This window comes from Malus domestica, chromosome 03, assembly GCF_042453785.1.
Source record: "Malus domestica chromosome 03, GDT2T_hap1".
NCBI lineage: Eukaryota > Viridiplantae > Streptophyta > Magnoliopsida > Rosales > Rosaceae > Malus > Malus domestica.
Genome location: NC_091663.1, coordinates 37,860,509 through 37,885,575, shown reverse-complemented (window position 1 = coordinate 37,885,575; position 25,067 = coordinate 37,860,509). Strand labels below are relative to the sequence as shown.

The 25,067-nt window shown below is 40.5% G+C and overlaps 2 protein-coding genes and 2 long non-coding RNA genes across 12 annotated transcripts; 3 read left to right on the top strand and 1 right to left on the bottom strand.

Annotated features, from left to right (window-relative positions):
• Positions 1 to 3,453: 3,453 nt before the first annotated feature.
• On the top strand, positions 3,454 to 4,978 carry LOC139194304 (uncharacterized). Of its 2 annotated transcripts, none has more exons than XR_011579067.1 (3): positions 3,454 to 3,619; positions 3,755 to 3,875; positions 4,289 to 4,978. It is a non-coding gene; the product is annotated as an uncharacterized lncRNA (long non-coding RNA). The 2 variants fall into 2 exon arrangements; XR_011579066.1 differs by having other exon boundaries at positions 4,274 to 4,978.
• A 5,646-nt stretch (positions 4,979 to 10,624) lies between these two features.
• LOC139194303 (uncharacterized) lies at positions 10,625 to 11,693 on the top strand. Of its 2 annotated transcripts, none has more exons than XR_011579065.1 (3): positions 10,625 to 10,786; positions 10,922 to 11,042; positions 11,456 to 11,693. It is a non-coding gene; the product is annotated as an uncharacterized lncRNA (long non-coding RNA). The 2 variants fall into 2 exon arrangements; XR_011579064.1 differs by having other exon boundaries at positions 11,441 to 11,693.
• A 1,851-nt stretch (positions 11,694 to 13,544) lies between these two features.
• On the top strand, positions 13,545 to 16,085 carry LOC103427450 (uncharacterized). The gene has a single exon (XM_008365503.4). The coding sequence runs from the start codon at positions 14,033 to 14,035 to the stop codon at positions 15,797 to 15,799; it is 1,767 nt and encodes a 588-aa protein (XP_008363725.3). The 5' UTR covers positions 13,545 to 14,032; the 3' UTR covers positions 15,800 to 16,085.
• A 153-nt stretch (positions 16,086 to 16,238) lies between these two features.
• On the bottom strand, positions 16,239 to 22,693 carry LOC103432698 (uncharacterized). 7 transcript variants are annotated; one of them, XM_029100466.2, is made up of 10 exons: positions 22,510 to 22,693; positions 22,200 to 22,301; positions 21,856 to 22,087; positions 21,661 to 21,752; positions 20,063 to 20,173; positions 19,362 to 19,477; positions 18,835 to 19,253; positions 18,649 to 18,755; positions 17,227 to 17,290; positions 16,239 to 16,475 (listed from the first exon to the last, which is right to left on the bottom strand). In XM_029100466.2, the coding sequence occupies exons 1-7, from the start codon at positions 22,594 to 22,596 to the stop codon at positions 19,133 to 19,135; spliced, it is 861 nt and encodes a 286-aa protein (XP_028956299.2). In that variant the 5' UTR covers positions 22,597 to 22,693; the 3' UTR covers positions 16,239 to 16,475; positions 17,227 to 17,290; positions 18,649 to 18,755; positions 18,835 to 19,132. The 7 variants fall into 7 exon arrangements, with proteins under 7 accessions (XP_028956299.2, XP_028956300.2, XP_070675578.1 ...); XM_029100467.2 differs by having other exon boundaries at positions 21,661 to 21,746; XM_070819477.1 differs by lacking the exons at positions 18,649 to 18,755; positions 18,835 to 19,253.
• Between the last annotated feature and the right edge of the window lie 2,374 nt (positions 22,694 to 25,067).

Below are 25,067 nucleotides of genomic sequence, written 5' to 3'. Positions count from 1 at the left end.
AAAATCAAAAGTATCTCATATCATCAGGGTTGCAATCACTCTGGACGGTGAACTCGTTTTGACCCTCAAATTCTTGGGTCGACTTACTAGGCGTTGTGGGCTGCACGTGCCGATTCACCACCCTTGAATCAAATCCTTAAAGATCAAGTCACCAACTGGAAGAATAGCCCATCAATCTTGAAGATCATACCGTTGACCAAACTGCTTAGGTGTGAATTAGAAAGATTGAACAAAGCAACAAGTCGTCACCTTCACCTCGTGCCTGCTTGCCATGTGTTCGAGTCAACCTTCAAGAATCAAGCCTCAACGGCCCTTGAAGAAGTTTCCGGCCAAATTTAAGATCAAGCCTCGACGGCCTTTGAAGAAATCACAAGTCCGATTCAAGATCAAGTGTCTACCACCCTTAAATCAAAACCTAGTTCAAGAATAAGCTGTAGAAAATCAACAATTGGAGGAATCCAGAAAATCCTCCAACCCAGTTCAAGATCAAAGCTGTGGAAAGTCAACAAGCGCAACAAAATACGTGTCGATTCATCCACTACCAAAGCCAAAGATCATCTACCACATGAAGCTCCTTGTGGTCCAATTTCAACCTTCAAGATCAAGCCTCGACGACCCTTGAAGAAATCTCCAACCCAATTCAAGATCAAGCCTCAACGGCCCTTGAAGAAATCTCCAACCCAATTCAAGATCAAGCCTCAACGGCCCTTGAAGAAATTTCCAGCCCAATTCAAGATCAAGCCCCAACGGCCCTTGGATCGACATCTACATTAAGGGACTTCAAAACGCATCTCCTACACGTGACAAGCACATGTATACGACGCGCCTTGAAGTGGGGGCATTTGTAGACATCGAAATTTTGGTAAATAAATGTTGACCGATAAATCAAAGTTTCAACGCTCATGTATTACATAAATTTTACACGTAGCGTGTGTCTAAACAAAAAATCGAAATAAATTGGAAAAGTCATCAAACAGGACATGTGTCAACACCTGGCAGAAACGACTTATTTCATCTGGAATATTATATTCAAAATTAGGCCTTGGAAATTTCTATAAATAGAAGGCTAATTCATTCATGTGAGGAAACGAATTGATATTACACCTTGAAGCTCTGAAGCTCTGAAACTCCGAAGCTCTCAAGCATCCAAGTTCCCGAAGAATCAAGAAAGCATTCTTCGTTCTTCGTTCATCGTTCTTCCAAGATCAAGCCCCGACGGCCCTTGGATCAACCATCCACCAATTCAAGATCAAGCCCCGACGGCCCTTAAAGAAAGCACCATCGTTCATCATCCGTTCATCCAAGATCAAGCCCCAACGGCCCTTTGGATCAACAACGTCGACAAATCCACACATCCAACCGTTCTTCAAGATCAAGCCCAAAAGCCCTTGAAGATCCGTTCATCACTGTTCTTCAAGATCAAGCCCAAAAGCCCTTGGAGATCCGTTCATCACTGTTCTTCAAGATCAAGCCCAAAAGCCCTTGGAGATTCGTTCATCACTGTTCTTCAAGATCAAGCCCAAAAGCCCTTGGAGATCCGTTCATCACTGTTCTTCAAGGATCAAGCCCAAAAGCCCCTTTGAAGATCCGCTCAAATCCACCTTCAAGATCAAGTCCACGGCCCTTAAAGAACGTTCATCCTTAGATCAAGCCCAACAGCCCTTTGGATCAATCGCACATCCACAAATACACACCTTACGGAGATCGAATCAGAAGATCAAAATAGAGAGAGATTGTAACCCAAAATCATCAAATACAAATATTTTGTTTGTGCACGTTGTTCTTGTCTCTTTCGTTTCAGGAATTTTCCGTGTTCACAATAATCATGAAATATTTATAATAATTATGCATAGGTCCATGAATCATGTCACATGAGTTTAAGTTAGTTATAAAACAATTATTATACCCTTCTCTCTTAACTTTATTCTATTCCTTATCTGCCCCACTCTCTCGTCCTTTTTTACTTCATTCTCTTCCGATTTTCTATCATGTCTCTCTCTTCCCATCTTTCTCTTCACTCTCTCATGTTTATCTCTCCTCTCCCTGCCTCTCTATCTTTCTCTCTCATCCATCTAACCAGAATAAATAGTTCGATTGAAAAAATACCTTGTCTATTACAATTCTCAAAAGTGATACAGAAATTCGAAAATATTAGCCCCCACCAAAAACTCACAGCAACCACCCACTATGTGCCACCATGAACTTCCGACAACGACCCATCTCCATCAACGGTGATAATTTCTCCGGTGACACCCTATTAATTTTCTCCCTCTTACTCTTCACTTTCTCTTCTTCAATTCTTATCTCGTTATGGAGCCCAAAGATGATCGATGACAAGTCCAACTTTCAAATTTGCTATCGCTAACTTCTGATCAAAACCCAGGGGTGGTTGACGACAATTTATAGTGTCATTCTCGTACGTAAGGGAGGATTAGAACGAAAAATAGAGAGGGAGAATGAGATAGAAAGAGAAGGATTGAGGAGAAAGCAAAGATGGGTGGGGGCGGAGGTTGGAAACTCTACGATAACTATTGATTCGTGTTTTATTAAAAAAAAATAGAACCAGAAAACGAACACTACAACATAGTGTTAGAATCAAAATGAAAAAAGAAAGAAAGAAAAAAAAAGAACTAGGAAATAGGCATTGCAATGCAGTATATGAATTAAAATGCTAAAAACAAAAAGAAATAGGAAACAGACACTGCATTCTGAATCCAAAAGTAAAAATAGACACTGCACACTGCGTTGCAGTGTTTGAATCCAAATCCAAAATTAGGAATTGCATGAGGTGTGAAGAATAGAAGGCACTTGAGTGATGGAAAAAAATAGAACCAGAAAATGGATACTGCAACACAGCGTCTAAATCCAATAATACCATAATCAGAAAACAGTGTTCGTATTGACCTATTTCAAAATATGAAAAATATGAGAAATGAGGTATCATTTAAAGATGCCAACTGTAATGGCATCTTTTGTAATTTTTGTATATCTTAAATGTATTTAAGTAAAAGAATACACAAAATACATCCATCCAACAAGTTCAATATTTAAAAAACAATAAGCATATAATCATAATGAGGAGTACTCATGGATGATAGACTAAATTCTTCTTGTTCATGATCCTTGCATTGAATTGGACATAGACTAAATTATTTAACGTTGTTGTATCTAGTTTTTTTTTTTTTTAACGTATCCCCTCAAAAGTTCTCCAATTCATTTCACAATTAGATGAACTTGTAGTCAATCCATCATTTGCAAATTAGGTACACTATTTCCATAAGTATACTGTCACAGCCCGTCCCGGGATTTCTATATCGGGGGCGTGAATTGACGTAATTACCCTTGGCGGACATTTGGGTACGTGTGTGTGACATTATTTGAATTAATTTTGTAAGTTTTGGGATTAAACTATTGGAATTGGAATTTTTGTGGTTAGGGATTTGGATGGATGGTGAGGATTGTGTTGGACCACACAATCACACACACACGCACTCCCTGTCTTCTCTCCCTCCCGTAGCACTCTCTGTCTCTCTCCCTCACGATCTCTCTCTTTCCCTCACCCTCCACGTACGGACCACCACCAAAACCCTTCAAAACTTGACGGATCGAGACAAATAAGGTATGTATCTTCATCCTTTTGATGTCCTGAGTTCATTGGTGCTAGTTTTAGGAAGTGAAACCTTCGATTTCACATGGAATCCGAAACCTCCATTGTTGGGTACTGTTCATGCGAACGTAAAATGTTGTGTTTCAGGGGAATTCAAGCTTATAGCAAGCTTAGTGAGGTCCTAAGGAAGCTCGGGGACGTTCGTTTGAAGGATTTGGACGTCGGGATCGTGGGTTTCAAAGTTGGCCGAATTCTTGGATTTTGCTCGGTGAGATTTCTTGATTTTTAGACCCTAAAACTAGTCCAACATGATAGTACACTCTTAGGGCTTCAATTTGGTATAAAATACGAAGAAAATGGGTGAAAAACGAAGGAGAACAAGAGGTTTAAAGTTTGGCCGGAATTGGGTCGCCGGAAAGACCAGTCCGGCGAACCCTGGGGAAGACGATGACACGTGCCGCGCGTGGCTGCGCGTGGCCTGCGCGTAGAGCCGAGCTCTAACCGGCGCGTGAGGGCGCGTGGGGAGTCCAAATCAGTTTCTAAAAATTTCTCGACGCTCGTGACGTCGAGTAGGTCGATGTGGTATATTCATATACCCAAATTGAGCATCGTATGAGAAATTATTTCGAAATATTGGTGATGTGTTTAAAATTAACGTTTTTATAGTTATTTCGCATATAGGTGAGACGTATCCCGAGGACGACCGCATCTAGGGACGCCACGGGGGTTACGACCCGTCGACTTACCAGTGAGTGGGCAGTTTTGTTTTCGTATTACCTTTATACTATTGATTTTTCCCAGAAAATGATTTTATGTGAAAATATGTTTTAGAAAATGCCATGCATAGAATTATTTGAAAAATGTGAATTGCATATGAGTTATATGATTGATATATGATGCATACATGTTGCATGGTGCTGTGGAGGCACAGGTAAGTCAGGTGAGTTCACTTATTCATTTAATTGATTGTTGATAAGATGTTTTAAGCTCATAACCTGCACCCTAGGTGTTAGTGCTTATTTTATTCACCACACCGCACGCTCGCCTTGGATCCAAGTAGGTGGATGTCGTACAGACCATGTGAGGGTTCCGACATGCTAGTCGTACAGATCACTAGGCGTGATTCCGACTAGTGGGTGACCTTAGTTATGCGCACTGATGATATGATGAGAGAAGCACTATAGCGTATTTTTACACCTTTCATCGTATAGACTATCTTACGTAGTTCCGAGTGATGTGCGGAGTAGGGCCGTACAGGTCACGGTGGTGACTCCGGCTTAGTGGGATATTGAGCTGTTGAATTAATCGTATAGGACCAACTGCAGGGTCTCCGATTGATTCCTTATTTCACCTGATTTATATTTGATTTATGGCATGGCATGTTTTTCTAGAAAAATGTTGAAGATTTGGGATTCAAGTTTTGAGATTTCATATAGTTGTATTTATATATATTTTTCTGGGAAAGTATACAGGTTTTACGGTGAGGGGTTAGAAATGTTTTAATTGAAATGTTTTGGAAAAATCTTTGGTTTTACTGACCCACTCATTTTGTTTTGCGCCCCTCCAGGTTCTAAATTAGCGGTTGGTGGCTCTCGAGGTCTTTTCCGGCTTTCTGACAGACCTTCGACATGTAGGACTCACCTGAGGGTGATGTATTTTATTTTAGTCCTACTTGACTGCACTTAAACCTATGCTCTGAACTTATGTGTTTACTTTATAAGTCGTCCGGTTATGTTCGTAGGCGGTTATGTTGAGTTTGGTTTGAATTTCTGCTAATTTATGTGGTTATTTTGCTTCCGTGTCGCGCCTATGGTTACGTCATGCCCACGTGACGGCCAGCACACCTGGATCCTCCGGATCGGGGTGTGTCAGTTTGGTATCAGAGCTTAGGTTGCAGTCCTGTAAATTTGTTAATGTCTTAACGATCTTTTGATGTTTTCTGTCAGAATCATGCCACCTCGTAGGGAGCGTAGGGAGTCCCGCCGTACTTCTGAACCTAATTTCCCGGATATTACTCAGCTAGGGGAAGCGATGGCCCAGGCTTTACAGAATGTGATTCGTCCTCCCCCTCCTCCGAGGACACCTCTGGAGACCATGTACAACTTGAAGTTAGATCGGTTTATGGGTAATGAAAGTCATGAGGGGGCAGAGAAATGGCTAGATCATATTGAGAAGACCTTCCAGGTGATGCAGAGTCAGGGGAATCTCCCTGCTAATAGGTGGGTGGAGACCACCACTTGGTTTTTGGGTTGTGAACCAGCAGCATGGTGGATGAATCAGACTAGGTACATGTCACCTGAGACGGCAGCCGACTGGAAAGTGTTCAAAGAGAATTTTATGAAGAGATTCGTCCCTCCTGAGTATATTGATCGTAAGAAACAGGAATTCACCAGGTTGAAACAGAGAAAAATGTCGGCACATGAATATTATAGAAGGTTTACTGATTTGTCTCGTTATGACCCTGATATAGCTGGTAATCAGGGAGAGATGCTTCGACGTTTCAAGTTGGGATCTAAGAAGAAGTGGCGTACCTTTGCCAATGCACTCCCCTGCGCTAATTATCATGAGTATTTCGAGATTTTGGTTAGGATGGAGGACTCTGATAATCTTCCTGACAGTGAGGATGATGAGGACAAGAATGAGGGTCAAAAGAAGAATGATAAAGGTAAGGGTATCTCCATTCCGGGACCTCGGCAGACACAGAATTTTAAGAAGAGTGGAGCGAGTTCGAGTTCTTCTAGTGGGGGATATAGTTTTACTGGCCCGAGGAGAGGTGGTGGAAGATTTTCTGGTGGACCCAGGTTTCAGGGTCAGAGGGATTCTGGTGGTGCTGGTGGATCTGGCGCTCCATGGTGCCGCCGTTGTAACTTCCGTCACCATGGTGAGTGTAGGAGAGGTACTGGTGCTTGTTTTACGTGTGGGCAGATGGGACATCGGGCTTCTCAGTGCCCCCAGGGTCAGCAGAGACCGCAGCAGACCACTATGCCACCTCCAGCACCAGTTCAACAGAGTTTTGGATCAGGCAGTTATGGCCAGCCGAGTCGTGGTGGTGCCTACCACTATCAAGGGGATGCTGCTCCGTATGCTCCCGGACCTTATCAGTATTCCCAGGAGCCTTATTCTCAGGCTGGGTATTCTCAGGATTTTGGAGGTTATTCATCTTATTCCTCTATGCCAGCTGGTGGATCGCAGTGGCATCAGGGAGGTCAGCCCCGTCAGGGGGAAGTTGCTACTGGTGGTGTAGGATCATCCAGGCAGCCTAGTCAGCCAGGCCAGGGGCGTAATCCTCAGGGACGAGGTAATCAGGGCAGTAGAGGCCGAGGTGGACGTCATCAAGCTCAGGGACGAGTTAATCATATTTCTCTGCAGGAGGCTCAGAACCATCCAGACTTGATCATGGGTACGTTAAATGTTCTTGGTCATTTTGCTAAGGTTTTGATTGATTGTGGTGCTACGCACTCTGTGATTTCTCATACGTTTGCTCAAATGACCCAACCTCACCCTTCACCTCTAGGATTTGATTTAGAGTTCGCCATGCCTAGAGGAGATAAATGTTATGTGGATAGTGTGTATCTTGGGTGTCCAATGATGGTTGAGGGCGTGATTATGTCCGCTGATCTTATTCCGTTAAATATTGTGGATTTTGATGTGATCTTAGGGGCTGATTGGTTACACCATAATCGTGCCCATATTGATTGTTATGGTAAATCAGTTACTTTTTATCGTCCTGGATTACCCGAGGTTACTTTTGTGGGCGAGAGAAGTGGGGTGAGACATGGGGTTATTTCTGCCTTAAGGGCGAGGAAATTGTTATCGAAAGGTTGCCAGGGATATTTGGCGCATGTGGTGTTAAATGATGTTGCCCCTACTAGTATAGAAGAAGTTGGTGTGGTCAGACATTATCCGGACGTATTCCCTGATGATTTGCCGGGATTGCCACCAGACAGGGAGGTGGAATTCACTATTGATTTGCTTCCAGGTACTGACCCTATATCCCTAACTCCTTATAGAATTGCTCCTGCTGAGTTGAGAGAATTGAAAATTCAATTGCAAGAATTACTTGATAAGGGTTTTATTCAACCTAGTTCTTCACCTTGGGGTGCCCCAGTATTATTTGTGAGGAAGAAGGATGGAACTCTGCGATTGTGTATTGATTATAGGCAATTGAACCGGGTAACGATTAAAAACCGTTATCCATTGCCTCGTATTGATGATTTGTTTGATCAACTGAAAGGTGCGTGTGTATTTTCTAAGATTGATTTGAGATCTGGGTATTACCAATTGAAGATTAAGGAAGATGATGTACCTAAGACGGCCTTCCGGACTCGGTATGGACATTATGAATTTTTTGTTATGCCATTTGGGTTGACTAATGCACCTGCAGCTTTTATGAGATTGATGAATGAGGTATTCCAGAAATATCTTGATAAATTTGTTATTGTTTTTATTGATGATATTCTGGTATACTCTAAATCTCAAGCAGATCATATCCGACACCTTAATTTGGTGTTAAGGAAATTGAGGGAGCATCAGTTGTATGCCAAGTTCAGTAAATGTCAGTTTTGGTTGTCCGAAGTGGCATTTTTGGGGCATGTTGTATCGGCTCAAGGAATTCAAGTTGATCCTCAAAAGATAATAGCGGTGGAGAATTGGGAGCAACCTCGAACCGTCACTGAGGTACGCAGTTTTCTGGGTTTAGCAAGTTATTATCGACGGTTCGTTCAGGATTTCTCTATGATTGCTTTACCGTTAACAAAGTTGACCAGGAAGGATGTTAAATTTGAGTGGGATGAGAATTGTGAGCGGAGTTTTCAGCAATTGAAGTATTGCCTCACCCATGCACCGGTGTTGGTACTCCCTGATGATAGCGGTAATTTTGAGATTTATAGTGATGCTTCGTTAAATGGTTTGGGATGTGTTTTGATGCAGCATAATAAGGTGATTGCTTATGCTTCTAGGCAGTTGAAAAATCATGAAAGAAATTATCCTACTCACGACCTTGAATTGGCAGCAATTGTTTTTGCTTTAAAGATTTGGAGGCATTATTTGTATGGTGAGAAGTGTAAGATCTTCACTGATCACAAGAGTCTTCAGTATTTGTTTACTCAGCATGATCTTAATCTTCGTCAGCGAAGGTGGATGGAATTGCTAAGTGATTATGATTGTACTATTGAGTATCATCCAGGTCGTGCTAATGTGGTAGCAGATGCTCTGAGTAGGAAACCTCAAGGTAGGCTTAATGCCTTATATGCTAGTCGTGTTCCTCTTCTTGCTGAATTGAGGACAACGGGGGTAAGGTTGGAATTTGAAAACCGAGATGGAGCTTTTCTTGCTAGTTTTCAAGTCAGGCCAGTTTTGGTGGATCGTATACTTGCAGCTCAGATGGTGGATGAAGAAATTCAGGAGTTGGTTCAGTTAAGAAGTGGAGGGAAAAAGAAAGACCTCAGAATTCGGGAATCTGATGGTATGCTCATGCAAGAAAACAGAATGTATGTTCCGAATAATGAGGAATTGAATAAGGAAATTCTGGATGAAGCTCATTGTTCAGCTTATGCGATGCACCCGGGAGGAACAAAAATGTATCATACCATTCGACCATTTTATTATTGGCCGGGTATGAAAAGAGAAATTGCAGATTATGTGAGTAGATGTATTATTTGCCAGCAGGTTAAAGCGGAAAGAAAGAAGCCCTTTGGGCGAATGCAGCCACTTCCCGTTCCCCAGTGGAAATGGGAAAATATAACCATGGATTTCGTGTATAAACTTCCTCGTACCCGAAATGGATTTGATGGCGTTTGGGTGATTGTAGATTGACTTACCAAGTCAGCGCATTCCATTCCAGTGAGGGAGAAATACCCTCTGAATAAATTGGCTAAGTTGTTTATTTCAAAGATTGTAAAGTATCATGGAGTTCCAGTAAATATTATCTCTGACCGAGACCCAAGGTTTACTTCTAAATTCTGGGTGGCCTTTCAGGAAGCTCTGGGTACACAATTACTGTATAGCACAGCTTATCATCCTCAAACTGATGGGCAATCGGAGAGGACCATCCAGACGTTGGAAGATATGTTGAGATCTTCGGTGTTACAGTTTGGTGATTCCTGGCATGATCGTCTAGATTTGATGGAGTTTGCTTATAATAACAGTTTTCACTTAAGCATTGGTATGTCTCCGTTTGAGGCACTTTATGGTAGGGCGTGTCGAACACCATTATGTTGGTCTGAGGTTGGTGAAAGGGTGTTAGAAGGCCCTGAGATTGTGGATGAGACAACTCAAAATGTTCAGGTAATTAAGTCAAACTTGAAAGCAGCCCAGGACCGACAGAAGAGTTTAGCGGATCGGCATACTACTGATCGAGTATATGATGTGGGTGATTGGGTGTTTTTGAAATTGTCACCTTGGAGAGGTGTGGTTCGATTTGGAAAAAGAGGAAAGCTAAGTCCGAGATACATTGGACCTTATGTGATCACCGAAATAGTGGGTGAAGTTGCCTACCGGTTAGAACTGCCTCCGGAGTTATCTAAAGTCCATAATGTGTTCCACGTCTCCATGTTTCGACATTATATTTCTGATCCTTCTCATGTGATCCCTCCTCAACCGTTAGAGATTAATCCGGATTTGACGTATGATGAGGAACCGGTCACTATATTGGATTGGAAAGATAAGGTTCTAAGGAACAAGACGGTGAGTTTGGTCAAGGTGTTGTGGAGGAACCATTCTGCAGAGGAAGCTACCTGGGAGACGGAAGATCGGATGAGAGAGATGTACCCAAGGTTATTTTATGGGTACTAAGTGGTTATTTGATTGTGGGAATTTCGGGGACGAAATTCTATAAGGAGGGGAGATTGTCACAGCCTGTCCCGGGATTTCTATATCGGGGGCGTGAATTGACGTAATTACCCTTGGCGGACATTTGGGTACGTGTGCGTGACATTATTTGAATTAATTTTGTAAGTTTTGGGATTAAACTATTGGAATTGGAATTTTTGTGGTTAGGGATTTGGATGGATGGTGAGGATTGTGTTGGACCACACAATCACACACACACGCACTCCCTGTCTTCTCTCCCTCCCGTAGCACTCTCTGTCTCTCTCCCTCACGATCTCTCTCTTTCCCTCACCCTCCACGTACGGACCACCACCAAAACCCTTCAAAACTTGACGGATCGAGACAAATAAGGTATGTATCTTCATCCTTTTGATGTCCTGAGTTCATTGGTGCTAGTTTTAGGAAGTGAAACCTTCGATTTCACGTGGAATCCGAAACCTCCATTGTTGGGTACTGTTCATGCGAACGTAAAATGTTGTGTTTCAGGGGAATTCAAGCTTATAGCAAGCTTAGTGAGGTCCTAAGGAAGCTCGGGGACGTTCGTTTGAAGGATTTGGACGTCGGGATCGTGGGTTTCAAAGTTGGCCGAATTCTTGGATTTTGCTCGGTGAGATTTCTTGATTTTTAGACCCTAAAACTAGTCCAACGTGATAGTACACTCTTAGGGCTTCAATTTGGTATAAAATACGAAGAAAATGGGTGAAAAACGAAGGAGAACAAGAGGTTTAAAGTTTGGCCGGAATTGGGTCGCCGGAAAGACCAGTCCGGCGAACCCTGGGGAAGACGATGACACGTGCCGCGCGTGGCTGCGCGTGGCCTGCGCGTAGAGCCGAGCTCTAACCGGCGCGTGAGGGCGCGTGGGGAGTCCAAATCAGTTTCTAAAAATTTCTCGACGCTCGTGACGTCGAGTAGGTCGATGTGGTATATTCATATACCCAAATTGAGCATCGTATGAGAAATTATTTCGAAATATTGGTGATGTGTTTAAAATTAACGTTTTTATAGTTATTTCGCATATAGGTGAGACGTATCCCGAGGACGACCGCATCTAGGGACGCCACGGGGGTTACGACCCGTCGACTTACCAGTGAGTGGGCAGTTTTGTTTTCGTATTACCTTTATACTATTGATTTTTCCCAGAAAATGATTTTATGTGAAAATATGTTTTAGAAAATGCCATGCATAGAATTATTTGAAAAATGTGAATTGCATATGAGTTATATGATTGATATATGATGCATACATGTTGCATGGTGCTGTGGAGGCACAGGTAAGTCAGGTGAGTTCACTTATTCATTTAATTGATTGTTGATAAGATGTTTTAAGCTCATAACCTGCACCCTAGGTGTTAGTGCTTATTTTATTCACCACACTGCACGCTCGCCTTGGATCCAAGTAGGTGGATGTCGTACAGACCATGTGAGGGTTCCGACATGCTAGTCGTACAGATCACTAGGCGTGATTCCGACTAGTGGGTGACCTTAGTTATGCGCGCTGATGATATGATGAGAGAAGCACTATAGCGTATTTTTACACCTTTCATCGTATAGACTACCTTACGTAGTTCCGAGTGATGTGCAGAGTAGGGCCGTACAGGTCACGGTGGTGACTCCGGCTTAGTGGGATATTGAGCTGTTGAATTAATCGTATAGGACCAACTGCAGGGTCTCCGATTGATTCCTTATTTCACCTGATTTATATTTGATTTATGGCATGGCATGTTTTTCTAGAAAAATGTTGAAGATTTGGGATTCAAGTTTTGAGATTTCATATAGTTGTATTTATATATATTTTTCTGGGAAAGTATACAGGTTTTACGGTGAGGGGTTAGAAATGTTTTAATTGAAATGTTTTGGAAAAATCTTTGGTTTTACTGACCCACTCATTTTGTTTTGCGCCCCTCCAGGTTCTAAATTAGCGGTTGGTGGCTCTCGAGGTCTTTTCCGGCTTTCTGACAGACCTTCGACATGTAGGACTCACCTGAGGGTGATGTATTTTATTTTAGTCCTACTTGACTGCACTTAAACCTATGCTCTGAACTTATGTGTTTACTTTATAAGTCGTCTGGTTATGTTCGTAGGCGGTTATGTTGAGTTTGGTTTGAATTTCTGCTAATTTATGTGGTTATTTTGCTTCCGTGTTGCGCCTATGGTTACGTCACGCCCACGTGACGGCCAGCACACCTGGATCCTCCGGATCGGGGTGTGTCATATACCACCATGAAACTTTAAAAAAAAAAAATTTAAAAAGCACACAATAAAAAATAAAAAAAAACGAAATCCGCCTAGGTGCCGCCTAGGCAACCGTCTAGCTCCAGACAGATTTTTTGAAACGATTTACCCTAAATCGCAGAGGGTTTTCACCACATAGACCGATTTTTAGAAAACTGATAATTAGTATAAATATGATTGATATATTGTTAATATTGAAACTTTTTATTGATTTTATAAAAAAAATCACCCAAAATAAAATCTCATCATTCGAATTTCCGTGATTTTAAAATTCCTTAGGTTTAGGAGGGTGTATTCAATTGAGAATTTGAAGAATTTTAATTCTTTTAATGAATTTATGAGTATTCAATCAGGATTTTAAATGATTCTCTGAAATTTAACGTGTATTTAATTAGGATTTTAAGATAGTTTATTAAAATCCTTAGAAATCTGGGTGTATTCAATTAAGATTTCAAAGAAGTTTATATCATTTCAGATCTATTCAATTAGAAATTTATTTTAAACAATTTTAAAAAGTTGAGGAAATTAAGGGAATTGAAGAGATTTTCTAGTGCAATTTAAGCATTCACAAATCTCACATATGCCCCTCAGATTTCGGTGGAATTGAATAAAAAAAATTCATGAAATCTCTACGAATTGATTAAACCCCCTTAAACTCAATGAATTTAAACATTCACAAATTTCACCTTGTTTGGATAATTTACAGAAGGGGACTAAACACAGGATTAGAAGAGAGAATTAAAACAAGAGAATTTTAACGAAAAACTCCTGATATTATTCATTTTAACAAAAAATCATATTTATACACTAAAAATTCAATCATAATTCACTTTACCTTTTATTTTATCTTTAAAACTCAAAAGATAATTATCCTTCAAAACAAGGGTTTAGTAACAAGGGTTTCGCAATCCCATCTCAATTCATCTCCTCTCTCTCTCGTGCGCTCGCATTCCTTCCGTCTTCTCTCTCTCTCTCTAGCGTTCTCCTGCGTTAATTCGTCTTCTCCATCGCCGAGTAACAAGGGTTTCGCAATCCCATCTCAATTCATCTCCTCTCTCTCTCGTGCGCTCGCATTCCGTCGTCTCTCTCTCCCTTGCGTTCTCCTGCGTTAATTCGTCTTCTCCATCGCCGAATCGAATCGGCGCTTCCACTTCTCACAAGGGATCCAATTTTTCGCTGATTAAGCAGAGACCAATCTCCAAGACGATGAATTTGAGATCCCAAGCCTCTGGTTGCTGAGAAAATGGGTTGAAATCGATTGGAATTTGAGATCCGACAGATTCAATCGCTGCCTTGTTCTTTTATATGGATTTATCTTTTTCTCTTATTTAATAAAAGAAGAAAACACAAACCAGACTCCAGAGAGATGGAAATGGAGCAGCTGCTGAGCATGGGCTTCCCCAGCGAGTTGGCGGCCCAAGCCCTAGCTGCCACAGGGACAGGGGGCAACTCCATTCTCAAGGCCACAGAATGGATTCTCAACCGCGAATCATCCACATCCGCCGGCACTAGCACGAATCCGAGCCCGATTTCATCCGGGCGGCCTTGCCAACCCAAGCTCGACCGCTTCTTTCTGTTCCAGTCCAAGCCTCCTTCCTCCGATTATCCACGTCCCGTCCCCGCTTCCGCTCGCAAACTACAAGAGGAATCGGAATCCACCCCAGCCGCAGGGGGAGAGGGGCCAGAAGAAGAAGCTGCACTCTCCAAGTCGAAACGTCTCAAACTAGCGATCCCAGCAAACCCCAAAAATGCCAACAAAACCACCAACGAGCCGTTATCGGAGCGCATGCGCCCTCGCACCTTAGACGACGTCGTGGGCCAAGACCACCTACTTGCCCCAAACTCTCTGCTCCGCTCCGCAATCGACTGCGAACGTCTCCCTTCTCTTGTGTTCTGGGGTCCACCAGGCGTCGGCAAGACCTCCATTGCCAAATCCATCATCAATTCCGCCTCCCGCCCTTGCTCCTCCTACCGATTCGTTTCGTTGTCCGCCGTCACTTGCGGGGTTAAAGACGTGAGGGACGCTATCGACGAGGCCCGCAAGAAGAAACAGGCGGCTAAGAAAAAACAAACAGTGCTGTTCGTGGACGAGGTTCACAGGTTCAACAAGTCACAGCAGGACTCGTTCTTGCCCGTCATCGAAGACGGCAGTATAGTCTTCATGGGGGCCACCACCGAGAACCCTTCCTTCCATTTGATCAGGCCGCTCTTGTCTCGCTGCCGAGTTCTTGTTCTCCACCCTCTGAGACCCCACGCGGTTGAGCTCCTTCTCAAGCGGGCCGCCAATGACTCCGATAAGGGATTGGCTCCTGGTGTGCAGATGCCTGTACATGTCAATGATGAGGCCATCCATTTCATCTCCGCCAACTGCGATGGCGATGCTCGGGTGGCACTCAATGCCTTGGAAGTTTCTGCAACAACAGCAGCTGCCCGAGCGGCCTCTACCTCTAGTTCCACGATCTCTAACTCTACCCCTACCTCTATGAATGATGATGATGATCATAATAAGTTAGTGGCTACTGCTGTTGTTACCTTAGAGGATGCCAAAGAGGCTTTGCAATGCAAACATGTCGCCTCTGACAAAGCGGGGGAAGAGCACTATAATCTCATCAGTGCCCTTCACAAGTCCATGAGAGGAAGTGATGCTAATGCGGCCATTTATTGGTTGGCAAGGATGCTAGAAGGAGGCCAAGAACCTCTATATATTGCCCGCCGACTCATACGGTTTGCTAGTGAAGATGTTGGGTTGGCTGACCCATCCGCTCTGAGCCAGGCCGTTGCTTGTCATCAGGCTTGCCATTTTCTGGGAATGCCAGAGTGCAATGTCATTCTTGCACAGTGTGTGGCTTACTTGGCATTGGCTCCTAAATCTGTCGCTGTTTATAAAGCAATAGGGAGTGCACAACAAGTGGTGAGGGACTCTGTCGGACAGAATGAGGGAGTGCCTCTTCATCTGAGGAATGCGCCTACCAAGCTAATGAAGGAACTTGGGTATGCCAACGGATACATTTACCCTCCTGACAATCCCTCAGCCAGTGTCACGCAGGCATATCTACCACCCTCACTTGAAGGTTACAAGTTCCTGGATTGGCCGATCACTAGTAATAGCACCAAAACCAAATCCGATGGATGAGAGGTCTTTGGTTCAGGCATCCGGGAGTTTCGAAGATGGTAATATGATCTAGACTGTGCTGCTGGTTAGTGGTTAGCACTCATCACTGATCTGTTTTTGTGGACGATGATGTTCTTGTGTAACCTGGCAGTGCATATGATTTTTGTTCATACATATTTATCTTTACAACCAGAACCAGACAAATGACAATAGTTTTGAAGTTGCTTACTTTCATGACGAACAATACAATTGGGACTAAGTTTTATGTTCTGCATTGAATAATTAAGGCTATGGGTTACTCCTCCAACTGTTCTCAAGTGCTAGAAGCCCGCAAGTTTCATTACTTATTACTCTTGAATTAAAAAAATTTAAAAAAAAAAAAACCCATTGCTTTTGACACGTCCCGACCCCGATATTCTCTTAATACCCGAATAGACACGTGCTGGCCGACACCTGAAGGTGACAAAAGCCATTTATTGATTACAAGAGTAATGATTAGGAGGAAATATTCATGAATAAACATTAAAATCTAGAAGTAATAAACAAGGTTTAAGGAAATGTCTAGAGTGCCCAGAACACGTTCTAAAACAATATCACAAAAGGAAAGATCATTACAGGATATCACACAAATGGGTGATAGATTGCTACTGGTAGGGGAATGCCTCGTACGTTGTGTCGTAGCCCTCGTTTCTAAGACCTGGATGGGGGCGCATAATAAAGGTGAGTGGATCAAGTTCATAAATACAATAATAATAAAACAGTTATCAAGATATTAACCCCCACACTTTATATAAAGAAAACTACTAGCATAATAAATGATGGTTTTACTGAAAACCCTAGCATGCCAAAAATATCTCAAAAATCATCATGGAAAATAAAATACCAAACGTCTCACAGATCGTCTCGTCGCATGATGTACTACTAGTAAGATCACTGAAATAAATATATCTCCTGACCCTATGCCAGCACCGTGGTCTCTACGCCCGTAGTCAGAGATTACCAACTCCCGGCCCAATGCCTGCTCCGTGTCCCTCAGCCCGTAGCTAGGGATTATTTCTCCCGGCCTATCTACCAACACCAGATCCTCGCCCCAGGCAGCATAGTGTCCACTAGGTACGCACAAATAGTTACGCCTCTCAAAAATAACCACTTCATAGTATAAAGTCATCTATCGTCTATATTATAAATAGGGGTTTCTAAAACATGCTCTATCATCCTATCGTCATCCAACAGATAGTCTACCAGTTCATGGTTTTTATAAAAAATACGATATTTTAAAATATAGCTCAATATAGGCCAACAATTAATTCCTCACAAAAAACGAGACGATAAACAACATATTTCATAAACATGCTTAACATAAAATCAGTTCATAAACTCGCAAGGCATGCTATTCATTTATGCAATTAAACTATGAAATCATGTAATTTTAGAAGGGGTCCACTCACAGATACTCCGTAGCAGCAGAGTTGTGCGGAAAATAATTAAGGAAATCTCCACTAGCAACTTCACCTAAGCACAAAAATGTACAATTTATTCAAAATTCCCAACTATAGAACTTTAAGAAATGGAAATGGGTCTTGGGTTTGGATTCGGATTAGGGTTTAGGTTTAGGTTAAATAGGGTAAGAACCTAATGGGTTTTGGTTTTGGATAGGCCTAGGAACAAAAAAAATGGGTGGTGGTTTGGGCTTGAGCCCAAACCCACACAACACAACACACACACACGCCAGCACACACATACACATGCATGCACAGCACGCATGCCCACACCTGCACACACATACTTACACACACACACCACACACACACACGGACACACACACACACAACACACACATGCATAACATATCACACACACCACACATACAATCAGCCCAACACACACAAACACAAACCACACACATGCACGGCCCACAAAACACACACACACTCCATGCACATGCACGGCCCGCAGGCCAATTAACCAAAAGGGAACTGGGCCGGTCCAAGTAAGGGCTAAGGCCCGGGGTGTTTTGAGAAGGCTTGGTTGCCTGGGTGTTATCTGGGAAGAACACCGAAGCTGTTATAGCTCCGGTCAGTGGCGGATCCACAGTGGGGTCGTCGGGGTCGCACGACCCCTTGGAAACCATGGAAACAACCTTGAAGCTCCCATATGCGACCTCTTGGAGCTGGGGTCGTCGGGGTCGGAGGCACGCCAACTGTTCGACAAAAGCCCTGAACGAAAACTGGGCAGGAAGAGGAAGAAGAAGCAGCCCACTCAAATGAGCTTGGTTGTGTGCTTGGTTGCATGCCTATTTTTGTCAAGTGAATGATATTTATACATGCTACTTTTTATAACTCTATCCAGTTTAATTGGTCTTTCTGATAAAGAAATGATAGGGGTTGGAGGAGTGCTATATGAGAACGAGAACATTAAGAAGATACGGAAATTAATTTGAAACATCAAGCTGTCAGGGAAAGCAAAAATTTGGATACGCCAGTAACAAGACAATAAAAGAGGAAGTTTAAGTGAAACTTACTTGCATGAATCCACATAAACGAATTATGATGTGATTTATATGCCAGAATCTTGGGTCAGTCCCTATACTTTATTATTGTTCCATGCACAGATTAATTCGATACTGCACCAAACGCCCGACTAATGGAGTTAGTACTATCCGACGACTATTTATCTTATCCGACTGAAATAGTCAATACAGTCCGAAGTACCAAACGAGGCTAAAAAAAAATTTCGCGCTACGCGCGCTATGACCCCATAAACATTTTTTCCTGGATCCGCCACTGGCTCTGGTCGATGGCGAACAAATAAACCACTACTCAAACCAAGTACTAAAATGAAGAGGGAAGAGAATGGAGTATTTTTCATACCCTAGCTTCACCGTGAACAGCTGTGAGAGCTCGGAAAGAATCCTCGAAAGTCACGGTTTCGTCGGAAAATGCGGGTGAGTTTCCCCGTGCCGTTCCCGTCCTCAAAACTTTGGAAAAACAACATAACTTTCAACACACAACGTCCCACAACAACAATGGGAATTTCAAAAGGAAAATCTAACTTACCTAGCCGGAAGAAATGGAGAAATCCATCGGAGGTCCTTTCTCTGGGCTCCCTGACCTCGCTGCGACGGAGAGAGAGATAGAGATGGTGCAAGGGAGATGATGATGATGGTCTACACTAGAGCTGCATGCAGGATGCTTGGCTAGTCACGGTGCAGGGAGTGAAGGGAGAGAGGAGAGTTCCCGTGACAGAGAGAGAGATTTGCAAGGGGACACTCGGGAAGAGAGGGAAGAGAAGAGCTCTGAGAACCTGCCACTTGGCAGTTTAGGAGAGATAGGGAATCTAGATCAAGGGTTAGGATTAAAAGAGATAAAGGATTAAATTGATAGATTTAAAATATGTTCTAGGGGAAAATAGAAATAGAATAAAAATATGGGGGTGGTTGTAACAGCTTTCCCTATGGAAACAGTGCGTGTGCATGCTGAAAATTTCGGAAAACAAGTAGTGAATATTACATAGTGAACACGATCAAGATGCTGTAGTCTATATTACAATCTCAAATGTATTACAACCAGCACAGAAAACGTACAGTGCAGTTATATTAAATCTAGTCTCGATGCAAAACTTGGGTTTCAGTTTGCAGCCACGATCAAGATGCTCTGTGTGAACTTCTGCTAGCCTGCCCCGCATTATTTCCAAATTAACCTGGAATTTTTAACTCGTAATATAAATGAATTTTCTTTTTCTGAAGTAGTAACAGGAAATATACTACTAAATAACCATATGATGGTCAAGATGATTAATCAAATTGACAAACTACTTATACTAATGTCATTTGGAATTACATTTTCAAGGAGACCTTTTTCACAATATATAACAAGGAAACGAGTAAAAATTATAGAAGTGGCGCATTCATGCATATAACTTAATAAATGATGTCTTTTAAAATCTTTTGATAGCTAGTATCTTATACTAGTGGAGAGCACGCTGACCAGAACTCAGACAAGTTTAAAACTCCCTTTGCTTGTTTTTCTGGGTGAAAAAAAAAAAAAAAAAAAACCAAACAAAATGCATTTCAATCGCACTGTCACCCATATCTACTATCTATACAGCACGATTTATTTCTTGCCCTTTCCAAAACCACAAAACATGCTATTTGGGAATTTGGGAATCGAGATTTTTATTTCTTTACGTCCTTCAAAAATTATGGAGAACTTGGTCAAATTTTGGATTATGATATCTGCATTATAACGCATAAGCATAAATAAAAACATAAGGAGATAACAATACCTCATTGGCTTTGTTGAGCTGAACTTTGCATAAAGTGCAGTATATTAGGTTGTAATTCTCTTGTAGTACTCCGTGCTTACAGACGGGGCACCAAACTTCCTCCCTGTCCATCTAGCATTACAGCCAAAACAATCTAATCAGTACCAAAGAAGAAGGGACTGATAGTGAGGAATGATTTAGCCTTTTTCTCACATGGATATAAAGCATATAGCATGCTGTCATTAATTTTACCACACTTTGATAGATAAGGAAGTAATTTGACTGGAAAAATAATTAGAAGCTGGGACCACAGCTGTAATAAAATATTGGAACTAAAGTTATAATACTAACAAATAGAGAAGAATGATTTAGCCATAGAATCAAACTTGCTGCTGCTGTAACGGAATGTTCACTAGTATGCAGATTTTGCTCAAATAGCAAGAAAATAAGCAACTGGAACAGAGAAAACAGCAAAGATCTCATCTTAATCATGTCATAAGGCTTTATTTGGGTCCTACTTGATGGTCAGGTCATTCATTTCAACCTTCATTTCCTGACATAGTTTGTGAATCAAGCCTTCATTTATGGCACAACTTATCTATTTTGTTTTATTTTTTCTTTTCCTGAAAAAAATTACAAGAATGTTCCTTAATAAAAAATCAGCTTAGGCATAATAAAATCCATAAGCACAAGATAGCCTGATTAAGAGCTCCAAGTTCTCTTACTCCTGATTTGAATGACCCCCATCCACATGGTCATATAATTACCACTTGGCGCTTAACCTAGCCTTCATGAGCAGAAAAGGCCTGTGATTATAAGAGATAGTAAGCTCACATATATAGCATTCCCCTGAACGTAAGTAGGCCATGTGAGACTCAACACATGGACTTTAGAATCTTCTCACCCTATCTCCTCAACCATCTTGGTTATATTTGCCTCATGTAATCTTCAGTAATTCAGTCTAGAGATCTTGGTTTCACAATTTACCCTTTGGATCACACTTCTTTGTGCAGGGCAAGCAGGGATGGAGCCAAAAGTTTCCTTATGTGGGGGAAACTTACGTTAGAATGACCATATTCTTCCACCAAATAACACATGATCTAGAAGCTGAAGCTCAGATCAAGTTTTAACTCTGGTGTAGTCAAGAAATCTTAGGCTTCTAGTATAGCTTGTTGTTAAGACACACCACACCACTAGAGGTGCTCTCAAGAAATATGATACTTCTAATATTACTCTAATAAAAGTTAGGAAATAATATTATCTTCCATATTTTGCTAAAACCATCTTTGGGGAAAATAAAATTATATAACTAGCTCTTTATAGGGAGGGTCAATGTTCATTACAACAGATAATTGGGTTTAAAAAGAAACAATGACAACATTAAACGTACTTTGGAGTTAATCAACAGCTAAAGTGATACTCTCTGAGATGCCAAGCATACAGTTGCTTGAGTACAGTTTTTCATTACAATACCAATATCATAATAAAGAATTAATTGATAATATCACTAATCATAAATTCAATGATTAACAATTATTATGATACAATAAAATGTGTAAACTGGATACAAATTCGTATAAATTGTTGCATGGGAATAACCATAACTTTTGCTGTTATACCTGCTTGTCATTCAGTTGCATATGCTCATAAATTGCCTGGGACAAATACTCATCCTCTTCATCTTCCCATGTTTCAACACATATTTCTGTTTCTGCAAAGAGCTAGAGTAAATTATAACAGTTGATAGTCAAGAGACTTCTGATACAACAATTGAGCTTATAATTTCATCGGGAAAAAAGCACCGAATTTTTCACCTTCTTTTCTAGTTGGATGAGTAGTCAGGTCTTCATAAAAGATCCTTTGCATTGCTAACAATATCTCTTCACAATCACCTTGGTATATATTTGTAAGGCCATCGTATTCCCATAACACATCATTGGCCTCAGGGACAGATGTTGAACTCCTTACATTTTCATCCAATGACGATTCCTTAATTTTTTCCAATTCAGCAGAAACTATGTCCTGGAATGCAGATTTGATCAAACCCTGCAAACACAAGTTCCACAAATATAATTGGAAAGTGCAAACCAAATTCTCACAGAGAAAATAAAAGGAAAGAAAGAAAAAAATTAGGGACAGAGTGAAGACCGTGGAGTACATTTGGAATATGATTGAGAATTTGTGGAGTGGGCAGCATTCTCATCTTCCAAAGCAACCGCCTTCTGTCTTCTCGAACCCTTTTGTAACAGTTCTCTCTCAGCTGCAAAACAAATTACAGATACCAATTACAGTTTGCTAAGCTTACATACAATACACACTAACAAATATTTTCAAATTATACATAATCTGTATAATCAAAATAAACTGGATCATAAAATTGAATAAAAAATCCAAGCAAGGATTAAAATTACGAAATAATAATGTATGACTCATAAACTTGGATTGTTCGTGGTTTGTGTGATAGAGACCTTATGTTTCCAGCTGTTATGGTTATTGAAAAGAGGATGGGGTTTCAGAGGATGCCGCCCTTCTGCTGCGGCTGCTTCTCCCTCCATTTCCCTTTGTCTCACCGCTCTATCTCTTCTCCACGTTTCCTTCTGAGCTTTCTCTCTTCTTTTCGATAGGGTAACAACGCTAGGAGAACAACATTTTAAGGTAATATGGACATCAAATTTCGGGAACTAAATAATGTGGTTATTGGTGATAAGATTATTATTTAAGTATTGATTAATGTGCTTATTTTTTATTATTAACATATCATTTGGTTTGTAAATTTAGTTTAAAAGTTTATTCTCTCTAGCATTATAACTAGAACAGGTTGAGCGTTACGTGATGACTATTGTCTAATAATTTATTAATATGTAAGTTTTTCCTTATATAATAATATATAATTAATCGAGACGTCACGTGACGATAAACCTATTTTATATACGCTATTCTCAATCAAAGTGAGTTTGGTACAGTTACCATACAATTATCATATCAAACTTTTAGAATGTCGAAATTTAATACCATTACCATACCAAATTTTCCATATGCCATGAAATTCGGTTAGTATGGTATAATAATGCTACTATCCCAATTGGGTATTGGGTTTTCTTATTTTGGTCCAAAACGTTTTTTGCTTACTCAAAAAAAAAAAAAAAGAAGACGTTTTTTGCTTCGTTTTTTTTGTTCTACAAGTAGTTCACATATCAAGATGAAACTTAATATCATCTTTAATTTTTAAAATAAATAATACATTTAAAGGTATTTATTGGTTTGCCTCCTGAATTTGTGTATAGGTGCTAATTTTCTCTCTAAACTTTAATTTTAACCGATTATCTCCTAAACTTTTATAATTAACCAATTTCTTTCTGAACTTTATCTTTTGTATCCCCCGTAAAATTTTATAAATAGCTGCTTTTTTCCCCAGCGTTAGATTTTAAATTTTTCATCTAATTTTCCATTCTTTTTGCTCTCATACAGTTGTCAGGTGTTGTACCCATGATCAAAATGGATAAAAAAATTGGATGAAATTTTTTAAAATCTAGCGTTAGGAAGGAAATTGGCTATTTATAAAAGTTCAAGGGAGTAACCGGTTAAAATTAAAGTTCAAGAAAAAATTAGCTACACTAGTTTTTAACTCTGCATGTTAAAGTTTATCTTACGCTATTGATCTCGAGCCGGATAAAGGAGAAAGGGGAAGGTATTAGATAGTCAACATGGGGCACTCTATTTTCACGTCAGGTCCCATGTGATATGAATCCTAAACAAAATTGCGCTAAAGTTAGATCGTCCTCCAGAGGTGATACGTTGTGCGGCCCGGACACAATGATAAGTTAACATAGGTTGTTGTATCTCAATCGGCGCTCTAATGCAATGTTAAACAAGCAAGGGTGTTGTAGAAGCTTCTTTTGAACAACTCCACTCAAAGTTGTTTGGAAGCATATGATGACATCAACATTATCCAGGAAATGCACAAGAAGTATTTTGACCATACTAAACAGGTAAGGTCAAGGAAGTTAGGACATAAGAGTAGGACTCAACATAGTATAATACGTTTAGGAACATGGGATATAGGAACCTTAATAGGAAAATCTATAGAGGTAATGAAAGATATGGTGAGAAGAAGAATAAGTATTATGTGCCTCCAGGAAACTGGTGTAGTCAAATAGGATCTGGTGGGATTTTAATAGACTCTAAAATCCGGGTGTATTCAACTATGATTTTGAAAGAAGATTTTAAAAGAGTTTGAAATCATGGTGTAGTCAAATTAAGATTTGAGAGAATTTTATAGAATACATCCAAATCGTTGAGTAGTCAATTAAGATTTTTACAAAGTCCCCCTAAGTCTAGGTGTATTTTACGGGAAACAAACACATCAAAAGAGATCGAATTGGAAGCGGTGGAGAACGAACATAGGGCGTTCTCGAGGTTGGAAGTGGCGGCATAAGTGAGGAAGGCGTATAGTACTAGGATGTCGATGATCATGGTGAGGAATTGTTTGAGGAGCGACGATTTTTGTGCCGTTTGAGGAATTGGGTTTTGGCGGTGGTGGGCATGTGAGATGTTGAAGAAGGAATATCAGTTTGGATGGGGAAAATAAATTTTAAATTTTGACAAAAATTAAAATTTATAAATTGACATACATCGATTCTGAATTCATAAAATAGAAATTTAGAATTTTTACGTGGAAAAAAAAATTGGAATTTGAAATCTTTAATTTTTAAGTTTAAATTCTATGTAAATAAATATTTTCAATTTCTATGGTGAGAATTTAAAATTAACAAATTTCGTATTCAAATTATATTGTTCTTTTATGTTACCAAACAAGAAAATTTACATTCTAAAAATAAAATTCCGCTAATTTTTTTTTTAGAATTTATTTATTAATTATTTAAAGTAATTTATTCCAATGTTTCAGTAATTAATTAAATAAGGATTTAAAAGTTATTTTTTTTCTGAAAGAGAGACGTTTTTTTTTTTTTGAAAAATTACACATAGAGTATACTTTTAATACTTAATTATATATTGAGACAACACT